The 20850-nt window shown below is 46.0% G+C and overlaps 1 protein-coding gene across 1 annotated transcript; it reads right to left on the reverse strand.

Moving 5' to 3' along the window:
* Positions 1-5008: 5008 nt before the first annotated feature.
* On the reverse strand, positions 5009-12930 carry LOC101111573 (cationic amino acid transporter 3-like). Its single transcript, XM_027977977.3, is given in 12 exon segments — positions 5009-5394; positions 5561-5669; positions 5938-6110; positions 6305-6501; positions 6703-6805; positions 6907-7106; positions 7273-7495; positions 7666-7778; positions 7980-8157; positions 9851-10009; positions 10585-10984; positions 12807-12930. Coding segments are annotated over 11 exon segments (1920 nt in total). The 5' UTR covers positions 10964-10984; positions 12807-12930; the 3' UTR covers positions 5009-5308.
* Between the last annotated feature and the right edge of the window lie 7920 nt (positions 12931-20850).

Below are 20850 nucleotides of genomic sequence, written 5' to 3' on the forward strand. Positions count from 1 at the left end.
ACTAGATCCCGTATGCCACAACCAAGATCTGACATAGCCAAATAAATGGACAAATATTTTTAAGAAATTAGTCGGTGTTGGCTTGTTTTTCTACTTCCTACACTTTGGTCACCTCCCCAATTATTTTATATCTGATGACAACCAAAATATCTGCAGTCTCCCAACTTTTCTGTTTCTTTTCTCTTTTGTTCTTTTTTCCCCTTTCTCCTTCTACTTTTCTTAAGATAATGGAAGGGACTTCCCTGATGGTATGGAGGTTAGGACTCCCAGCTTCTACTGCAAGGGGCCGAGGCTTGATCCTGGTTGGGGAACTAAGATCCCACAAGCTGTGGGGCATGGCCCCCACCCCCACCCCAAAGACAATGGCAACACCATAAAATCTTCCAAAGAGTTCTCAGGCTCCTGATTCCTTCCTACTAACCCCTCTCCCTGCGTGTGCGGCATTTATGAATACAGTAAAGTGTGATAAACAAATCATGTACTTTGACATGAACCTGTAGGATTTTGCGCTTGCTGTTATTCAGTTGCTCAGTCGTGTCCAACTCTCTGTGACCCCATGGTCTGTAGCCCGCCAGGCTCCTCTGTCTCCACTACCTCCCAGAGTCCTCCGCTATCTCCAAGAGGTTGCTCAAATTCATGTCCTTTGAGTTGCTGATGCAGTCTACTTTGTAGCATGTGTCAGATATGAGCATGACACTCTTGCAGGTAGACACTGATAGCCCTGCGCACCTGTCTCATAAAGGCATCCTACATTTGTGTGTCTACAGTGCTGAAGTTTTGGGGTTAATTCTGTTGTTGTTGTTGTTGGGGGGGGGGCGGTAAAGTATAGTTGATGTACTGAGATTTTGTCACTTCTAATCCACACAGGAGCTTCAGAACAGAGGCTTCACCTCCTCGTTTTCCAGCCCTCTCCTCGATGTGTACTCCCCACCCACAAGTTCCCTCTTAGTCGTGACCCTGCACTACAGGTGGCCTTAGAGAATTCCAGTTTCTTTCTCCATTCTCTTTCCCACCAGAGGCAACCATTCTAACATGTTTTGTGTTCCTCATTCTACTGTGTATGTTTTTGTGCGTGCGTGCTCAGTCATGTCTGACTCTCTGCAACCCCCATGGACTGTGATCACTCACCAGGCTCCCCAGTCCATGGGATTTCCCAGGCAAGGTTACAGGAGTAGGTTGACGTTTCCTTCTCCAATTAATTATACATATACAAATTTTAATATGTATACATACATAGACATGTATACGTTCAGTGGACATGAATTTGAGCAAACTCTGGGAGACAGTGGAGGACAGAGAAGCCTGGAGGAGTACAGCCCATGGAATCACAAAGAGTCAGATGTGACAGTGACTGAGCAACACATACACATGGTCAGGCACACCTCCCTTTTCTGCCCTTTGAAGATACTGCATTTTTTACAAATTGAAGGTTTGCTGCAACCCTAGGTTATCAGATCGTTGTTAGCTTTTTTTTTTTTGGTTGTCCCGAGTCTTGCGGCATTCAGGATCTTTGATCTTAGTTGCGACATGTGGGATCTAGTTCCCTGACCAGGGATCAAACCCAGGCCACCTGTACTGGGAGCAGGGAGTCTTAGTCACTGGCCCACAAGGGATGTCCCAGCATGTATTTTTTGGTAATAAAATGCCTTTTAAAAATTTTATTTGTATTTACTTATTTGACTGTGCCAGGTCTTAGTTGTGGCATGTGGGATCCAGTTCCCTGACCAGGGATCGAACCTGGGGCCCCTGTATTGTGAGTGCAGAGACTTAGCCACTGGACCACCAATGAAGTCCCAAGTGCTTTTCAGTTAAGGAGTGTACATTGCTCTTTTGTACAGAATACTTTGCACACTGAATAGACTACACTGTAGCGTAAACATAACTTTTACATGCCCTGGAAAACGAAAACTTGTGTGACTCTCTTCATTACAGTGCTCTCTTTATTGTGGTTGTCTAAAACCAAACAAGCAACGTCTCTGAGATACGTCTGTATTGGCTCTTCACTTTGGGTCATATCATTTATTTATTTAATTATATTTAAATTTATTTGTTTTAATTGGAAGACAATTGCTTTACAATATTATGTTGGTTTCCGCCATACATCACCATGAATCAGCCAGAGGTACACGTATGTCCCCTCCCTCTTGAGCCTCCTCCCTCACCTCCCACCCCATCCCACACCTCTAGGCTGTCACAGAGCACTGGGTCTGAGCTCCGTGTCTTATAGAGCAACTTCCCACTAGCTGTCTGTGTTACACACGGTAATGGATATGTTTCAATGCCCCTCTCTCAATTCGTCCCACTCTTTCCTTCCCCCACTGTGTCTAAAGTGTGTTCTCTATTGCTGCCCTACAGGTATGTCCATCAGAACCATCTTTCTAGATTCCATACGTATGTGTTAATATATGACATTTGTTCTCTTTCTGACTTAGTTCACTCTGTATTAAAGGCTCTAACTTCATCCACTTCATTAGAACTGAGTCAAATGTGTTCCTTTTTATGGCTGTGGGTCATATCATTTAATTGGTATAAAAAGGGAACCATTCTTCTGCCCTGGAGAATTGTCAGCATGCTGGTTTTGGTTGACTGTGTTTTCAGTTGAAATGTGAATCTATCCCTTATGTTCATGATGAGCTGTGGTTGATCTAGAGGCTTGAGGACTTTCTGATTCAGCTTTTCATCAGAACTGTATTCCAGGCAGTGTTCTGTGTTGCCTATTACAGCACACTGGGTCGCATGGGATATCTGGTTGTCCCCCAGCAGTAAGGGAAGAATAGCAATCAGGTGATGTCAGCCTCCTCCATCAGAGCTTCACCTGACAGAATCAGTCACATTAATTGTGTCCTAAATCTGATTTCATCGGAACTTGCAAGACAGTGACTTTGCCTAAATCTGTTCATCCTCCTCCATCTATTTTTAAATTCATGTAGTAACTTTGGTTTGTTTTAATGATAGTACTTTGGCCACCTGATGTGAAGAGCTGATTCATTTGAAAAGACTCTGATGCTGGGAAAGATTGAAGGCAGGAGGGGAAAGGGATAACAAAAGATGAGATGGTTGGATGGCATCACCAACTCGATGGACATGAGTTTGAGTAAACTCCGGGAGTTGGTGATGGACAGGGAGGCCTGGCATGCAGCAGTCCATGGGGTCGCAAAGAGTCGGACACGACTGAGCAACTGAACTGAAATGAATAAATTTGCTACTCAATATCTTGACCTGCAGCTCTCCTTCACTGCACTTCAGTTGCTCGTTCCCACTTCATTATTACCAACATCTTCAGTGTGTATCATCTCAATTTCAAGCATTCTGTTTGCAGCAACACCTTTTCATTTTGATTTCCCCATTTCACATCCCATCTTTTAGTTCCACTCAACTGTAACCATTTATCAATCAAGTGTCTGCCTCCAATGCAGGAGACCTGGGTTCGATCCCTAGGTCGGGAAGATCCTCTGGAGAAGGGAATGGCAATCCACTCCAGTATTCTTGCCTGGAGAATCCCACGGACGGAGGAGCCTGGTAGGCTACAGTTCACAGGGTCGCAAAGAGTCGGACATGACTGAGCGACTTCACCTTCACCTTCAGGACTACTTCCCACCCCCGTCACTCACCTCTGGCAATGCAGGAGGTTTGTTGTTGTTGTTTTCAATTAAGAACTTTTCCTCATCAACTCTACTGTGTAACTCTTAGGGTCTGTGACAGAAGAGTAAAGTGCTTATTACACAGTGTGATTCTATATCTCAGTGAAACTGGAGGAAAAGATGAAAATGACTGATTGTCTTTCTCACTGTAAAATAACCCACTTTATCTGTTATTATGCTCTTTTTCTTAAAATCGACTTTGTCTGATATTAATACTGCTCTGCTGGCTTTCTATGTTACTCTTTGCATGATGTATCTGTTCCTTTCCTTCTACTTCCAACCTATCTCTTTTCTCATGTTTAAATTGCAGCTCTTTTTTCTAAAGAAAGATTTGAGTTGCCAGATAACAGGAACATGAATTTGTAATTACAAATCCTCCCACAAAGCAAAGCTCAGGCTCAGGTGACTTCTCTGCTTAAATTCTATCAAATAGTTAAAGAAAAAATAATATGGACACTTTATAAGCTCTGTCATAAAAAAAAAGGAGTATGAGAACATGTTTAAAGTCATGAGTTGTTCAATAAAGCTGATTAGATTTTCAATTTTTTTTTTAAAAAGTGAAATTCTTTCTTTTAAATTCATTTTTAATCTTTTTTTCTGATTTTTTGGCCACATTTCACAGTGTTTAGAATCTTAGTTCCCTGACTGGGAACTGAACCCTGGCCATGGCAGTGAAAGTGCAGAGTCCCAACTCCTGGACCTCCAAGGAATATCCTCCAAGTGTAATGCTTTTTCTTTTCTCATATATATATATATATATATATATATATATATATATATATATATATAATGTGGACCATTTTTAAGTGTTTATTGCTTCCATTTTATGTTCTGGTTTTTTGGCCATGAGGCATGTGGCATCTTGGTTCCACAACCAGGGATCAAACAGGCACCCCCTACATAGGAAGGCCAGGTCTTAACCACTGGATGGCCAGGAAAGCCCCCTAAAGTGCAACTCTTGTCATAATATGGGCTTCCCTCGTAGCTCAGTTGGTAAAGAATCTGCCTGCAATGCAGGAGACCCCAGTTCGATACCTGGCTCAGGAAGATCCACTGGAGAAGGGACAGGCTACCCACTCTAGTGTCTTGGGCTTCCCTGGTAGCTCAACTGGTAAAGAATCCACCTGCAATGTGGGAGACCTGAGTTCAATCCCTGGGTTGGGAAGATCCCCTGGAGAAGGGAAAGGCTGACCACTCCAGTATTCTGGCCTGGAGAGTTCCATGGACTGTATAGTCCATAGGGTCACAAAGAGTCGGAAACAACTGAGTGACTTTCACTTTCTTGTCACAATATATGGTTACCTGTGTTTCCTTCCCATGTGACAGCTTATGTGTTTTCACTGGAAACAGGCACAAAGAGGCATTGCTTATATTCAAGTTAATATTTTATTTCTTCCTTTGGTTTCTGGTTACATTTTTGTACATTTTTCATGAAAATTCACTTTTCTGGATGTGTATTATGCTTTTAAATGTTTCTGCCAGCATTTACAGCACTGAAGTCACTTTGTCCACTAGCAATAAATACACAGCTGTAAATGCATTCCGCCTTCACAGTCCATAGAGGCTCACAGTGCCCCTCGAACCAGCAGATCCTCCAGTGCATGGAGAGATTCCACACAGCATCCATGTCCTGTAGTTAAGACAATTCATCACTAGGGATGCTTCTGTTAAGTCTGAGAAGTGGAGGCTGCTGGCTGTTGATCATTGTTCTCCAGGCTGTGTCGGATCCCATATCCAAAGTATATGGCAAATCCTAGGAGGGAAATGAGACAGAGAGAAGGGAAAGTAGGTGCTCTCCTCATTACAACTGCCCAATAGGGCTCCTATCATGGTGTCTGACACAGTTTAGGAGAGAGGTAGTAGGAAGAATATTGGGTTCCATCACTCAAGAAGCCTCTTTATCCCAGAAAACCACTCACCAATTGCCATCCAGATGCCAAATTGAGCCCAGGTCTGAGGGGTCATCTGTATCATCAAGTAAGCATTCACTAAGGTGCTCACCAGGAAGACGGCAGGCAGAGCAGGGACCTGTGAGCAAAGTCAGTTCATTCCTGAACACACCCCAGATGTCTGAAAGGGAAACCCTACCCCATGAGGGCAGGAAGACTCCAGTTCTGCTCAGACTGTGTGCTCAGTGCTTAGTGAGACTGAGTTTGTAAAGCACTGAGTGTAGATCAGGGAGGAGTCCATTGGTTTCAGCAAATCCCCTCGTTGCCTGTCCAGCAAAGGATGTTTAGACCTAAAGCACACAGACCTTCACTCAAGGTGGACACTTTAGACCCATAAGGTCACCTACCCTGAATGTAGGTTCAAGAGGAGAGGGGCTCTGAGGCTGCCTCCAGATGATGACCGTGACCCCAGTGATGAGCAGCAGCAGCAGCACAGCCACTGTTGTGAGCATGGGGTCTCCAGAGAACACCTGGCTGGACCACCAGTACAGGACCAGGCTCAGGATTATCAGCAGAAGCACTGCAAGGGTCAAGGTGGAGAACAGGCTGGACCCAGAAGACAAAGATGTCAGGACCTCGGGTCACATCCCTCCCCAGGCTGCCCACATCAGGAGGGGCCATCATATCTCCAAGACTCCTCAACTGACAAAATACACACTCCAGTACCACCCTGTCAATTTCAGAATATGACCAAGGAGAAATCCCACTGCTCACCAAGCAGGGAGGCACATCCATAGACAATCCAGCCAGATTTCCGGGTGGGGATGGTGCTGGGAGGGAACCACAGACTCTTTAGAATGCCTGAGATTCCTGCTTCAGGTTCAGATTCCAAAGGACCTCCTTCAGCTTCAGGGTTTGTCTCAGTTTCCTCCTCTGTTTTCTCCATGCTTCCATTCTGGGCTGGTTGATACCTGAATTAGAAATATTAAAGCAATAGTAGTAACAGCCCCTACTGCTGATCCAACATCAGTCTGTCTAATGCCTCTCTTTCCCCAATCAGTGGTAGCAGGACATTAAGGAGGCAGCATGAAGGTGGAAGATGATTCCCTCCCCATCAACCCTTACAAGTCAAAGACCACCCCCCCCCCAGTCCAGGTGTCATGGGGTCTCACCTGAGGACAAGGACAGAAAATGTCACCAGGGAGTAGGCAAGCAGGGACCGAAGTGACATGAGGTCCACCAGGTCAGTGAAGTCGAAGAGTAACGCCATCACCGCTGGGATGAGGGAGCAAAGACAGTGGGGGAAGAGTGAGAAACCACTGGAAATATGCAAGTTAAGACGTATGATTTTAAAAGGGTGAGTTCTGTCTATTCACCTGCAAGAGTTCCAGGAACCAAGACAGCCATAATGGGGTTTCCTATGGGTGCAACGGTGCGGACAATGATGCGGGCATCGGTGCGGGCATCAGTGCGGGCATCGGTGGGGGCAGGGATCCAGGTAAGTCTCCGGAAAAGGAGCCCATCCTCTGCCATTGCATAGGTCAACTGAGCCATGATAAACATGATGCTCAGAAGGCTGGAAGGGAAAATGGGAATGTGTGAGAAGGGGCAGAAACAGGAGAGACCGGGGCTTTTGCTCCCTGGTCTACCTGGGGAAGATGCCTTTCTCTCATCTCTCAGTCCCGAGGGCTGGGGATACCCGAGCGTCTGACAGTAGATGAAGAGAAAACCATGAGACTGACCTGTATAAAAGAATGCAGAGGGTGCCAACAGCCACGACATATTTGGCCGGCTCCCACCCAACATAGACGAAAGCCTGCGGCAAGGGGCTCTCGAGCTGAATCAGGTAGTAGGGCACCATGAGGGTGAGGGCCGCCGAGACACCAAAGCACACCAAAAAGCAGATGAAGAAGGAGATGACGACAGCCAAGGGCATGGACCACTGAGGACGGCTGGCTTTGCTCCCTGCAGGATAGGAGGAGGTATTGGGTCACTGGGGTTTCACCAAGGTGAAATCACAAAACCCACTTTACTCTTCAAGTTTCAAAAGCAGCCTAACCTTCTACCCACCTCTGTGTTCAAGGGCAGCCCATTCTGTTCCCAAACCCCGATGGGACACACGATGCCCATGTTACCCGCACTGACAATGCCAGCAAAACCAACAAATGCCTAGAAACATGTAGCTGCTCCCCGGAGAATTGCATCAAAGCCAAAAGGCACAAGCCCTCCAGAACCCAGAAGGCCCAAGCTATGGTGAGAGGAGCAAAGAGGAGGAACGTGAGTGAGGTGTGTTCGGCCATCTCTACTGGGCCCCTTAGTACCACAGGTCCTGGGCTCCAGGGACCCTCACACTTGGACCATCACCCCAGGTCTCATTAGTCCCCACCATGTTCCCAACTCTGCACACCACACACACACGCATTACTACAACCAAGGGTACCCTCCTAACCTGTAGGCATCACCAGATCCAGCTGCAGCCAATTGGTAGCCCTGTTCCATGAGCTTCCAGTTGTGCAAGTCTCCCTTAATGAAGCCAGAGACGATGATGAAGCTGAGAACCAAAATGTTCAAGCCTGTGAACACTTTGTTAATCACGGTTGACTCATAAATTCTCAGAGCCAGGAGTCCTGTGGGAAAAATGGAAAATGAGACAACAAAATAACTAAATCCAGGACTCCCCTGGTGGTTCATTGGTTAAGACTCTGAGCTTCCACTACAGGGAGCATAGGTTCAATCCCTGGTCTGGGAAGTTCCCCATGCATTACAATGAGGCTAGAGAAATAAGTAACTAAATTCAGAGAGACAGAAAGCAGACTAGTGGTTGCCCAGGGCTCGTGGCTGGTGGTTGTGGACAGATGGCAGTGACTGCTCAGTGGGTACAGGGTTTCCTTTCACTGTGATGAAAATGTTTGGTACTGGATGGGGTGGTGGTTACACAGCATTGGGAAGGTACTAAGTGCCGCTGAATTGGACAATTGCAGATGGATATGTTCTTACTGTGACCATCATCTCACAAAATCCATGTCTATCAGATCATCCTAAACTTTTACAATGCTGTATGTCAGCTGTTGTTGCGGTTCAGTCGCTCAGTCATGTCTGATTCTTTGCGACCCCATGGACTGCAGCACACCAGGCTCCCTGTCCTTCACTATCTCCCACAGTTTGCTCAAACTCACGTCCATTGAGTTAACGATGCCATCCAATCATCTCATCCTCTGTCGTCCCCTTCCCCTCCTGCCTTCAGTCTTTCTCAACATCAGGATCTTTTCCAATGAGTCAGTTCTTCTCATTAGGTGGCCAAAGTATTGGAGCTTCTGTTTCAGCATCAGCTCTTCCAATAAATATTCAGGACTGATTTCCTTTAGGATTGACTGGTTGTATCTCCTTGCAGTCCAAGGGATTCTCGAGTCTTGTCCAGCACCATGATCAAAAGTATCAATTCTTTGGTACTCAGCCTTCTTTATGGTCCAACTCTCACATCTGTACATGACTACTCGAAAAACCACAGCTTTGATTACATAGACCTTTATCAGCAGTGATGCTTCTGCTTTTTAATATGCTGTCTAGGTTTGTCATAGCTCTTCTTCCAAGGAGCAAGTCCCTTTTAATTTCATGGCTGCAGTCACCATCCACAGTGATTTGGTAGCCCATGAAAATAAAGTCTCTCACTGTTTCCAATTTTTCCCCATCTATTTGCCATGAAGTGAATTATATCTCAATAAAGCTGGGAAAAATAATAAAGTGGTTAAATTTATGTGGATTTCCTTTCAGTTAAAAAAAAACTTTGATCTCAGTATGGAGGAAGAAACTTGTTGGTCTAGGTAAGTGATTCCCAGCTGGGATGATTTTGTGCCCCAAGGGATACTGGCACTGTCCAGAGACATTCCAATTGTCACAGTTTGGGGGGCTGACTGTCACTGGTATCTGGTACATAAAGATCACGGATGCTGCTCAACATCCAACAATGATTTTTTGAAGGGTACCCCTCTTGGCATGTGGGATCTTAGTTCCCTGACCGGGGATTGAACCCAAACCTTCAGCAGTGAAAGCACAGTGTCCTAACCATTGGACACCAGGGAATTCCCCCAACAATGATGTTTTATAAAGCAGAAATGCATAGGCCAGCACCCCACACCAAAGAATGATCCAGCCTAAGTTACCAATAGTCCAAGGGTAGGAAAAAATGCCTTGCCTTCCTCTCTTTCTTATTCCAAACCATTTTCCCAGTGCTAATTCCCCACCCTTCTGCCTTCGAGCCTTCCCCATGCCAGCTCCCCCTCCATACCTGCTCTTCCCTTTCTGTCTCTGGTCTCCTCTCACCTGTGAGCAGCAGCACCAGGCCCAGGGCAAGAAAGTCTGGAAACGAGGCCAGGAAGGAGGGCATTTGCAGAGAGAAAGTTCCGCCTAATGCCTCAGAGATGTGGTTCCCAATCAGGCTGTCAAAGGTGGAGCTCCAGGCCCGGGCTATACAGGCAGTGGCTGCAGCAACAGAAGGAGGAATGTTTACAAGCAGACAGAACTTGAACCCCTATTATGTGCCGTGTGAGATATTTGGGGCAGGAGGTGAGCAAAAAACACCTGATCTCAAAGAGTTTCTCATGGGGTGGACAGGGGAGACCCAGGTGATTCACAAAAAGGCCAACTATTTAATATGCTAGGAGATAGAAGTGATGGAAAACAAAGAAACACAGGTAAATGGGAGTAGGAGGGACTAGATCAGAGTTGAATTTTTAAGTTGAGGTGTAAGAGAAAATCCAGGAAGGCAACAGCTGAGCGAAGACTTCACTGCGGTCAGGGGATGAGCCTAGGGGCTTGCCTCCCTCTCACCCGCTCCCTCCAGTTCCCTTTCCTCTGGTTTCTTGGTCCATCACTTAAGGAAAGCAGGATAGACCTGCATGCAATGAGGTTGTGCAGTTTTCCTGCCACCGTTCCCCCTCTCCCAACCCTGCCCTGAAGGTGGATAACAGGGTTCTGATGAATGAGTGCAGCTGCCACTCATCTCTCCTACTTTCTGCATCTTAAGGCCCACTTCTCCCCGCTCCCCATCGTCTCACCAATAATTAAATACAGTAAGAGGTTCCAGCCACTGATGAAGGCGTACAGTCGTCCCATTGTGACATAGATGACGAAATACACAGTACCAGGTCTTTCTACTCCAGCTGCCAACTCGACATAGCAGAGCCCAGACAACACAGTAGTCAGGCCGGCCACCAGTAAGAAAAGGATGATTGCTGGTCCAGCTACGTATTTGGCTACTCCCCCAATCAGGATGTATATGCCAGCTCCCAACATGTTGTCCAAACCTATCACCACCAGGTCCAGGGTGTTCGGAGGATGGGTCTCAGAACTCTCAGGTTCCTCTCTGAACTGTGGCTTCCTGCGGACCAGCTTCTGACCAAACTGGTGTAGATATTGACCCAGCATCGTAGACATAGTTGAGAAGGCTATGATCTGCTGAAAAAGCAAGACACGAAGTCATCAAGAAGGTCCATCTGCCCTTGACCCTGGAAGCTCAATTCCGCAGAGGAATGGAGGGATGGGGAGCAGGTGGTAAAAGGACACATTGGGCAAGTTCTCTTTGTGTGAACTTGGTTTCTTCAAACATAAAGAGTATTTTTAATGTTTCAAGGTTACTCTAAGATTTGTTTGAAGAGAAGTGAGGGGGGCGAGAATTCGTCTTCCCAAATGTGCCACTTTGGCTCAGGGATTCTTTATGAGCTGAAGGTAATTAAGACCCAGGAGGCTTGGAGAAGCTTCCTGTCACTCCCTTGTTTCCGTGTGTCAGTTGCTCAGTCACGTCTTTGCAACCCCAATGGACTCCTCTGTCCATGGGGTTCTCCAGGCAAGGATGCTGGAGTGGGTTGCCATGCCCTCCTCCAGGGGATCGTCCCAACCCAGATCTCCTGCATTGCAGGCAGATTCTTTACCATCTGAGCCATCCTTAAGCCACTCGCCAATATACAAATACTGTATGATTCCACTTTCATGAAGTATCGAGAGGAGTCAGAGCCACAGAGACAGAAAGTAGAATGGTGGTTTGCCAGGGGCTGGGGTTAAGGGGGAAATGGGGAGGTATGGTTACATGGGGCACAGTTTCCATTTTACAAGATACAAAAGAGCTCTTCAGATTGGCTGGACAGCAATGTAAATATACTTAACATTACTGAACTGTGCACTTAAAAATGATGTAGATGGGAATTCCCTGGCAGTCCAGTGGCTCGGAGTAAGAATTTTCACTGTCATGTACCTGCATTTGATCCCTGGGGGGGGGGGGGGGGGGGGGGGGCGGAACTACCCCACCCACAGATCCCCAAGGGGGAACTGTGTGAACCATGTGGGTGTTGGGGCTGAATTTTTCAAAAAACGGTTATGATGGTAAATATTATGTTATGTATATTTTACTACCTTTTTGCTGTTGTTGTTGCCAATGATAAATAATAGAGACCAGCGTCAAAGTGTTGCTGGGTGTAACAAACCCTAAGGTGATTTAATATAAATCAACATAGCCTTAACTTGAGCAAACTCAGGTGATGGTGAAGGACAGGGAAGCCTGGTGTGCCACAGTCCACAGGGTCGCGAAGAGACGGACATGACTGAGTGACTGAACAACAACCTACCATCATCCCCTACAGACACCAGCATCTGCTGACACGCAGGTCCTTCACAGTTCCCTCGTATCAGCAGATGAGGAGCTTATAGACTCAAAAGGCGGACGGTATACAAGAGACTGAAGTGGATGGTCCACATATTATAGGCCCTGTATAAGGACAATCTTCACTATTGTTTGAGCGCAAGTACCCCCCTCCCCCCCAAAAAAACAGAGTGATAAATAGCCTGCCTGCCAATGAAGGAGACATAGGAGACACTGGTTCGATCCCTGAGTTGGAATGATACCCTGGAGGAGGAAATGGCAACCTACTCCAGTATTCTTACCTGGAGAATCCCATGGACAGAGGAGCCTGGCGGGCTACAGTACATAGGGTCGCAAAGAGTCAGACAGGCTGAAGTGACTTAGCACACACGCAAGAACCTCCATGCACTGATCCAACCTCCCCTCCCGCTGCCCACCCCCCCCCCCCCCCACACACACACACTGATTCTCACACAAAACACAAGAGCTTCCAGCTCCTGTTTTCATCTCCACGGAAAATGGGTCTCTCCACCCTCAGTCAGAAGCCAGGCTGACCCCTCTGCACTCTGGGATTGCAGAGGTCTCTTTGGGAGGATTTGAACTCAGCGCCCAGTCTCCCACAGAAGAGAGTGACCCAAGACTTACTGGATCCTTGGAGCAGAGCCTGGAGCACTGGGTCAGTCAGGGAGGCTGAGGTTAAGCTGTGCGGGGCTGGAGCTGAGACATCTCCAAGAACTGAAGCGGGGAGTCCTGAGCACAGAAGACAGTCCTCACCCCTGGGTTGTTGCGGTGGAGATGGGGCTGGGCGGGCGGGGACCATCTGCTGTGTTGCTATCAGCCCTGACTCCTCTGTGGTTACCCTCGGGGGAGGTTCTGAGAGGGTTTTCTTTTTTTTTAAGTAGTTAAGATGATTTTGTATTAATTAATTAGGTTATTGATTGGTGTGCTTGGTCTCTGTGGCTGTGCGCAGGCTTTCTCTAGTTGCAGTGAGTGGGGGCTACTCTGTGGCGGTGCAGGACCTTCTCATGGCTGCGACTTCTCTTGTTGTGGAGCACAGGCTCTGGGGTGGGCGGGCTGCACTAGCTGTGCCTTGTGGCCTCAGTAGTCCTGGCTCTAAGAACGGGCTCAGGAATTGCAGGGCACAGGTTTAGTCGCTCTAAGGCATGTTGAATCTTCCTGGATCAGGGATTGAACTTGAGTTTCCTGCATTGGCCAGCAGATTCTCCACCACCAGGGAAGGCCCTGAGATGTTTTCTTTGTTGTAATGAAGTACACATAACAAAATTTACCGTTTAATTCATGTTGTGTCCAGTTTAATCATGTTCTGTGTGTGTGTGTGTGTGTGTGTGTGTGTGCTAAGTCACTTGAGTCATGTTCAACTCTTTGCAACCCCGAAAGGCTCCTCTGCCTGTGGGAGTCTCCAGGCAAGAATACTGGAGTGGGTTGCCATTTCCTCCTCCAGGGATCTTCCCCACCCAGGGATTGAATCCAGGTCTCCTACATGTCTTGCATGGGCACCCGGGTTCTTCACCACTAGTGCCACTTGGAAAGCCCCTCAGTCATGTTAGGTATATTCATATTTTGTGCAACCAAATTCCAGAACATTTTTCACCTGGCAATGCTGACTCTCTGTTCCCGTTAAACAACAATTCCTTCTTTTTCCTTTTCCAGTTCCTGGCAATCATCATTCTACTTTCTGTCTCTATGAATCTGATGACTCTAGAGCCTTCACTTAAATGGAATCACACAATAGTTCTCAAGTGTAGTCACGCTGATTTTACTGCGTATGATATCTGCAAGCTGCATCCATCATGTGTTAGAATTCCCTTCCTTTCTAGTGCTGAGTAATACTCTATTATTGGTACCTATCACATTGGCTTATCCATTCTTTGGTCAGTGGGCACTTGGGTTGCCTTCATGTTTTAATTATTGTGAAAAATGCTGCTGTGACCATGGGTGCACTCTCAGTTCTTTTTGGTATATCCTCAGAGGTGGAATTGCTAGAGCATAAAGTTCTAAGATTTTTATCTGCTTGTGATGGAGAAGATGTTCACATATTGAGGTATGGGAAAGTCATTTTGCTTATACATGGTTCATCTTGAACTGTGTGTGAACTAAAACAGCTTGTTTAACTCTCACAGCTTATCTGCTTTAACCATTGAGGTAAAGAGCGTCTGGTTTGAAGATAAGAACGAGTAACTCCCTTCTAATGGCATCCATATTAACACTCCCTCCAAGATAAGGTTCCCTTCCCGGACACCAGGGTTCTGCTGTCTCACTGTCTACATACTGAGTCTGTCTCTTTTGAAACCCTGAAGGAATACACCCTGTCATGTGCGATGCATGTTCTCTGTTTGGATGGGGCATAAGACTGTGCTGGAAACCATGCTTCAGTGGGACAGTTCTGAGAATTCCCTGGCAGTACTCAGTGCGTCCTCTGCAGTGGGCATGGGTTCGATCCCTGGTTTGAGAACTAAGGACCTTCCACCCTCCCCTCCTTCTTCATGCCATGAAGCTGGGCAAAAAAAAAAAAAAAAAGAAGAAGAAGAAGAAAACCAGAGCAGTTCTTCAGAGTTATTTAAGTGGCTGCCTCCCAGGCTATAGTGCTCAGCTTGGCTCAAATAAAACTCTTTTATTCCAGTTAGATTGTTAATTGAGTCTTTCCATGGACACTTGAACTCATTTGATCATAAAGGACCATGAGACGCATGAGCTGTAAGACTTGGGACACGACTTACAACCCTGCTCCCTCCCAGTCCTCTTGCTGGACTCCCCACTGTCTGCACATGACCTGAGACACTCCAGTGTGGGGGACACAGAAGCCCAGCTGGACCCCAACCAGGAGAAGGGGAGCTTAAAGCCTCTGATGTCAATTCAAGCAACACAAACATGGAACCAGCATCTCACGTGCACCCAGCCTTGCACAAAGGATGGAAGAGGGTAAAGGGGGTGTGACTTGGTCCACTTCTTCAGGGAGCTCTGTTTGCTGGGAGAGCTGAGCACAGAGACAGAGAAGGAAAACGATGCAAGAGATCAGGAGCCTTGCTCCTCCTGGAAGGAAAACCCGAGAGTGAGAGGGGAACGTTGCAGCTTTGGAGGATGCTAGTGAAGTGTTGACTAGATTCTGACCCGAGTCAAGTGACCCACGTGCTAAAACCCTGGGCACAAAGCAGCAAAGTGAAGTGAAAGTCACTCAGTCGTGTCCTGCTCTTTGCGAACCTATGGACTATACAGTCCATGGGATGCTCCGGGCCAGAATACTGGAGTGGGTAGCCTTTTCCTTCTCCAGGGGATCTTCCCAACCCAGGGATCAAACCCAGGTCTCCCTCATTGCAGGTGGATTCTTAACCAGCTGAGACACAAGGGAAACCCAAGAATACTGGAGTGGGTAGCCTATCCCTTCTCCAACGGATCTTCCTGAGTCAGGAATCGAACCGGGGTCTCCTGCATTGCAGGAGGATTTTTTACCAACTGAGCTATCAGGGAGTAAAAGGAGACATAAATGCACTACTTGACTGACTCTCACATTAACTTTATTTAACATTGAAGTATAGTTGATTAATAATATTGTAAACTAAACAAAACACAGCAAAACCCAAACAGCCACACAAGATGAAATGGCTTAACCTATTTTAGAAAGTTTTAGTTGGTTGAGTGAGGACTCATTTGAAACCCCAAAGTTGGTAGGAAAAGTGTAGTGTTAGTTGCTCAGTCGTGTCCAACTCTTTGTAACATCATGGACTGTAGCCCACCAGGCTCCTCTGTTCATCAGGTTCTCCAGGAAAGAATACTGGAGTAGCTTGCTGTTTCCTTCTCCAGGGGATTCTCCCAACTCAGTGTTTGCACCAGGGTCTCCTGCATTGCAGGCGGAGTCTTTACCATCTGAGCCCCTTCCCTGTTTCTTGTTGACTGGGCAGGGTCTTCGTGCTGCGGGGGCTTTCTCCATTTGCAGTGATGGGGAGGCTGCTCTCTAGCCGCGGTGCTCAGGCTTCTCTTCCTGGGGAGCACGGATCCTAGGGTCACAGGAATCAGCTGTGGCACAGGGGCTCTAGAGTACAGGCTCAGTAGTCAGGAAGATTATTTTAAAAGAAGACATTGGAGATGCAATGGATGCAAGAAGAAGTCGTCTCCGAGCCTCTCTTATCAGACTCAAAGCAGAAAGTTCTGGTAAGTACGGCTGCCAGATAGTTCCTCTCTGGGGAGAGGCTGCTCCCAAGAGGAGGACAGTGAGTAAAACTAGGACAATAATTGTAGACACAGTGGGGGAAGGAGAGGGTGGGATGCATTGAGAGAGTAGCATGGAGACATACACGTGACCATGTGTAAAGCAGATGGCCAGTGGAAACTTGCCATATGACACAGGGAGCTCAGACCTGATGCTCTGTGACACCTAGAGGGGTGGGATGGGGTCAGAGGGAGGCTCAAGAGGGACAGGTCTCCCCAGGGCTGATTCATGCAGATGTATGGCAGGAACCAACAGAAAGTTGTAAGGCAATTATCCTCCAATTAAAAACAAAGACACTTACGTTAAAAAAAAAAAATCACTCTTTCAGAGTTTTCTAGCCTGAAGAAGCAGGAAAGACCACTCACACCTGCAGAGACAAACATTATTATAAAGTGTCTCATCTCTGGTTTCTTAATTTATTTGTCTTTCCCAAAGAAATCCATTTGTTCTTCCAATAAAACCCTTTCTCCCTACACCCCTCTACTGAGTTAGGTACCGAAGCCTGTAGCTTTAATCATTTAGCAAGTTATACTTTTGTTGTCTCCTGTATATAATCCTTCCTCCTGGTAATTTGCCTTTTCTGTGTCTTTGTTGCAGACTTCGGTCAAAAAACCTTAGAGTATAAAGGCGGGATGTGTTTCTGTTCCAAGAACAGCAAAGTTTAACTGTTTCCACAATATGATGTTGCTATTGCATAAAATGTGTGGCCAGGTAAAGGAAGTAGTGGACAGAGTTCAGGCATTTAATGTTGCCCTAGAGACGACTATGTGCCAGGAACTAAAATAGGCATCAGAGACTAAGAAGGAAAGAGCACTCCCCACTTTAACAACAGGGAGCATTGGAGATAGTTCATCTGAAATCCATTTCACACAACTTTTTAAAAAAAATTGCAACTGAAGGATAATTGTTTTACAATATTATGTTGGTTTCCACTACACATTTCCATGAATCAGCCATAGGTACACATATGTCCCCTCCCTCTTGGGCCTCCTCTCCCACCTCCCACCCCATCCACCCCTCTAGGTTGTCACAGAGCACTGGGTCTGAGCTCCTGGGTTATAGAGCAACTTCCCATTAGTGATCTATTTTACACCTGGTAATGGAAATGTTTCAATGCTCCTCTCTCAATTCGTCCCACCCTCTCCTTCCCCCACTGTGTCCACAGTCTATTCTCTATGTCTGCGTCTCTACTGCTGCCCGACAGAAAGGTTCATCAGTACCACCATCTTTCTAGATTCCATACATGTGCGTTAATGTAGGATATTTGTTCTTCTCTTTTCGACTTACTTCACTCTGTATTAAAAGCTCTACGTCCATCCACCTCATTAGAACTGAGTCAAATGCATTCCTTTTTATAGCTGTGGGTCATATCATTTAATTGGTATAAATGCTGGATCATTTTTCTGCCCTGGGGAATTGTCAACATCCTGGTTTTGGCTGATTGTGTTTTCACTCGAACTGTGAATCTATCCCTTATGTTCACGATGAGCTGTAGTTGATCTAGAGGCTTGAGGACAATCTGATTCAGCTTTTCATCAGGGCTGTGTTCCAAGCGGTGTTCTGTGTTGCCTGTTACAGCACACAGGGTAACACGGGATATCTGGCTGTCCCCCAGCAGTAAGGGAAGGGCAGCAATCAGGTGATGTCAGCCTCCTCCATTGGAGTTTCACCCAACAGTTTCACTCTCCATTGTTTCCCAGCCTGTATTTCAGTAGACTTGCAGGATGGTGAACTTGCAGGATTTTCCTGATTCTGTTCATCCTCTTCTATCTGTTTTTAAATTCATTTAGCAACTTTGTGGCTCAGTGTCTTGACCTCCATCCCCTCTTCTCTCTCCTGCAGTTGCTCATTCCCACGAACAGTCCTCTACTTCATGATTACCAATATCTTTCATGTCCATAATCTCTGTTTCAAGCATTATAGTTTTCAGTAACACCTTTTTATTTTTACTTTTCTAGTTTCACTTCCTGTCTTTAGTTCTACCCAGTCATAACCATTCATAAACCAACCATTACTTCCCACCCTCTTCCCTCACCTCTGGCAATGCAGGGTCTTTATTTTTTCAATTAAAGAACTTTTCCTCATCACCTCCAGTACATAAATCTAAGAGTCTGTGACAGAAAAATAAAGTGCTTATTATACAATGTGATATATATCTCAGTAAATCTGGGGGAAGAGATAAAAATCATTTCTCTTTCTCATTGTAAAATAACCCATTTTATTTAGTATTCTTTTTCTTAAAATCTTTTATCTGATATTAATATGGCTGTGCTAGATTTCTTGTGTTATTGACTGGACAATATATTTCTTCCTTCCCCTCTGCTTCCAACCCATCAGTTTTCTCATGTTTAAAATGCAATTCTTTTTTAAAATTTGTTATGTTTTTTGTTTTTTTTTTTCTTATTTTTTTGCCACACTGCACAGTTTGCAAGGTCTTAGTTTCCTGACCAGGAATTGAACCCTGGTCATGGCAGTGAAAGTGCTGAGTCCTAACTCCTGGATCTCCAGAAAATTCTCTAAAGTGCAGCTCTATTTTTTTTTTTTTTTAACACGGACTATTTTTAAAGTCTTTACTGCTTCTGTTTATGTTTTGGTTTTTTGGCTGTGAGGTATGCCCACATACCTTAGTTCCACTACCAGGTATTGAACGAGCACTCCCTGCATTAGAAGGCAAAGTCTTAACCACTGGACTGCCAGGGAAACCCCCTAAAGTACAGATCTTGTCACAATACATTGTTACCCATGTTTCCTTCCCATGTGACAATCTATGTGTTTTCCCTGGAAATAGGCACAAGAAGACACTGCTTATGTGCAAGTTAATATTTTATTTCTTCCTCTTGAAACAGAGGAAGACTCTTATGATCATTGCCCACCTGCCCCATCATGTTCTCTGCCTGCTTTTTGCCTGTGAAACACTTTAGTCAAAGAAGAAGTGAGAAATGCTGAAATTTTCAAAGGATAACAGTCTAAAGAGACTAAATAATAATAATATAGTCATTAAGCACAGTCAAGGATCTTTAGTCCTTTCTCAAGGGCTGTAGATAATATTCTGAGCCACATCCTGTGAGCTGTCTTATAGATACTAAAATCTCAGGTGGAGAAGTTAACTACATGATGGCCAGACTGTACCCAGGACCTGAGCTGCCACCATTCTGAGAATTGACCCCAAAGAAATGGGAACAAGTGCACCCCGGAACTAAAGATAAACTGTACCTAAAACAACCAAAGCTATGACCAACCTAGACAGTATATTAAAAAGCAGAGACATTACTTTGCCAACAAAGGTCCATCTAGTCAAAGCTATGGTTTTCCCAATAGTCATGTATGGATGTGAGATTTGGACTAGAAGGAAAGCTGAGAGCCGAAGAATTGATGCTTTTGAACTGTGGTGCTGGAGAAGATTCTTGAGAGTCCCTTAGACTGCAAGGAGATCAAACCAATCAATCCTGAGGGAAATCAGTCCTGACTATTTATTGGAAGGACTGATGCTGAAGCTGAAACCACAATACTTTGGCCACTTGATATGAGGAACTGACTCACTGGAAAAGACCCTGATGCTGGTAAAGAGTGAAGGTGGGAGGAGAAGGGAACGACAGAGGATGAGAGGGTTGGATGGCATCACTGACTCCATGGACGTGAATAAGAGCTGGCTCCGGGAGTTGGTGATGGACAGGGAGGCCTAGCATGCTGCAGTACATGGGGTCACAAAGAGTCAGACATGACTGAGTGACTGAACTGACTGAAAACAACCAAGATGATGGTAGTCAGACCACTGAAGACCAATTGAAGATATAGAAATGACCATGCTGTTTCTGCATGTAACCCCCTCCCCCAACTCTGTCTATAAATGCTCTCACACTCTGCTTGTCAGCTGGGGGAGTGGGGGAATTGGCTTTTGGACAGATGTCTGCCACCCTCCCCTCCCACCCTCCCCTCCAGTTGCCAGCATCTGAAATAAAGCAAATTTTCCTTTCCACCAGCCTGGCCTGTTTACTGGGTTTTGAGTGGTGAGCAGCCAGACCTGCCTCCCTGCCACCCTACCCGCCCCATGCATACCTTTCAGTAACAGATTTTGGTGCCCAACGTGAGGTCAGCTACTGCTGGCTATGACTGGCGCCTGAGCTTTCATGACACGACTCTTCTGGGTCTTCCAGAGGAGAACTATGTCTATGACAGTGAATCAGCCTTCTGCTCATGGCTAGCTAGCCTGGAGTAGGGGATTTGGGGACATTCCTAGAAGCTGCCAAAACCATTTGTTTTGAGGATCCTCCTGTTTCTCTCCTGCTCGGCACTGGCTGCCAACTTATGCTCTTCTTGATGGGATGGAAACTTGCATTTGGAATAAGCGGATGAGCTCCAAGACCCGGTAAGTCCACCAGTGTGCACACGAACAGCCTTCCCATTTGTAAGTGCTAGTGCTATTTGGACATTCTTGCCAGTTGCTTCTGATGTGTGTCTGATGTT

Source organism: Ovis aries, chromosome 14 (assembly GCF_016772045.2).
Source record: "Ovis aries strain OAR_USU_Benz2616 breed Rambouillet chromosome 14, ARS-UI_Ramb_v3.0, whole genome shotgun sequence".
Classification (NCBI taxonomy): Eukaryota; Metazoa; Chordata; class Mammalia; order Artiodactyla; family Bovidae; genus Ovis; species Ovis aries.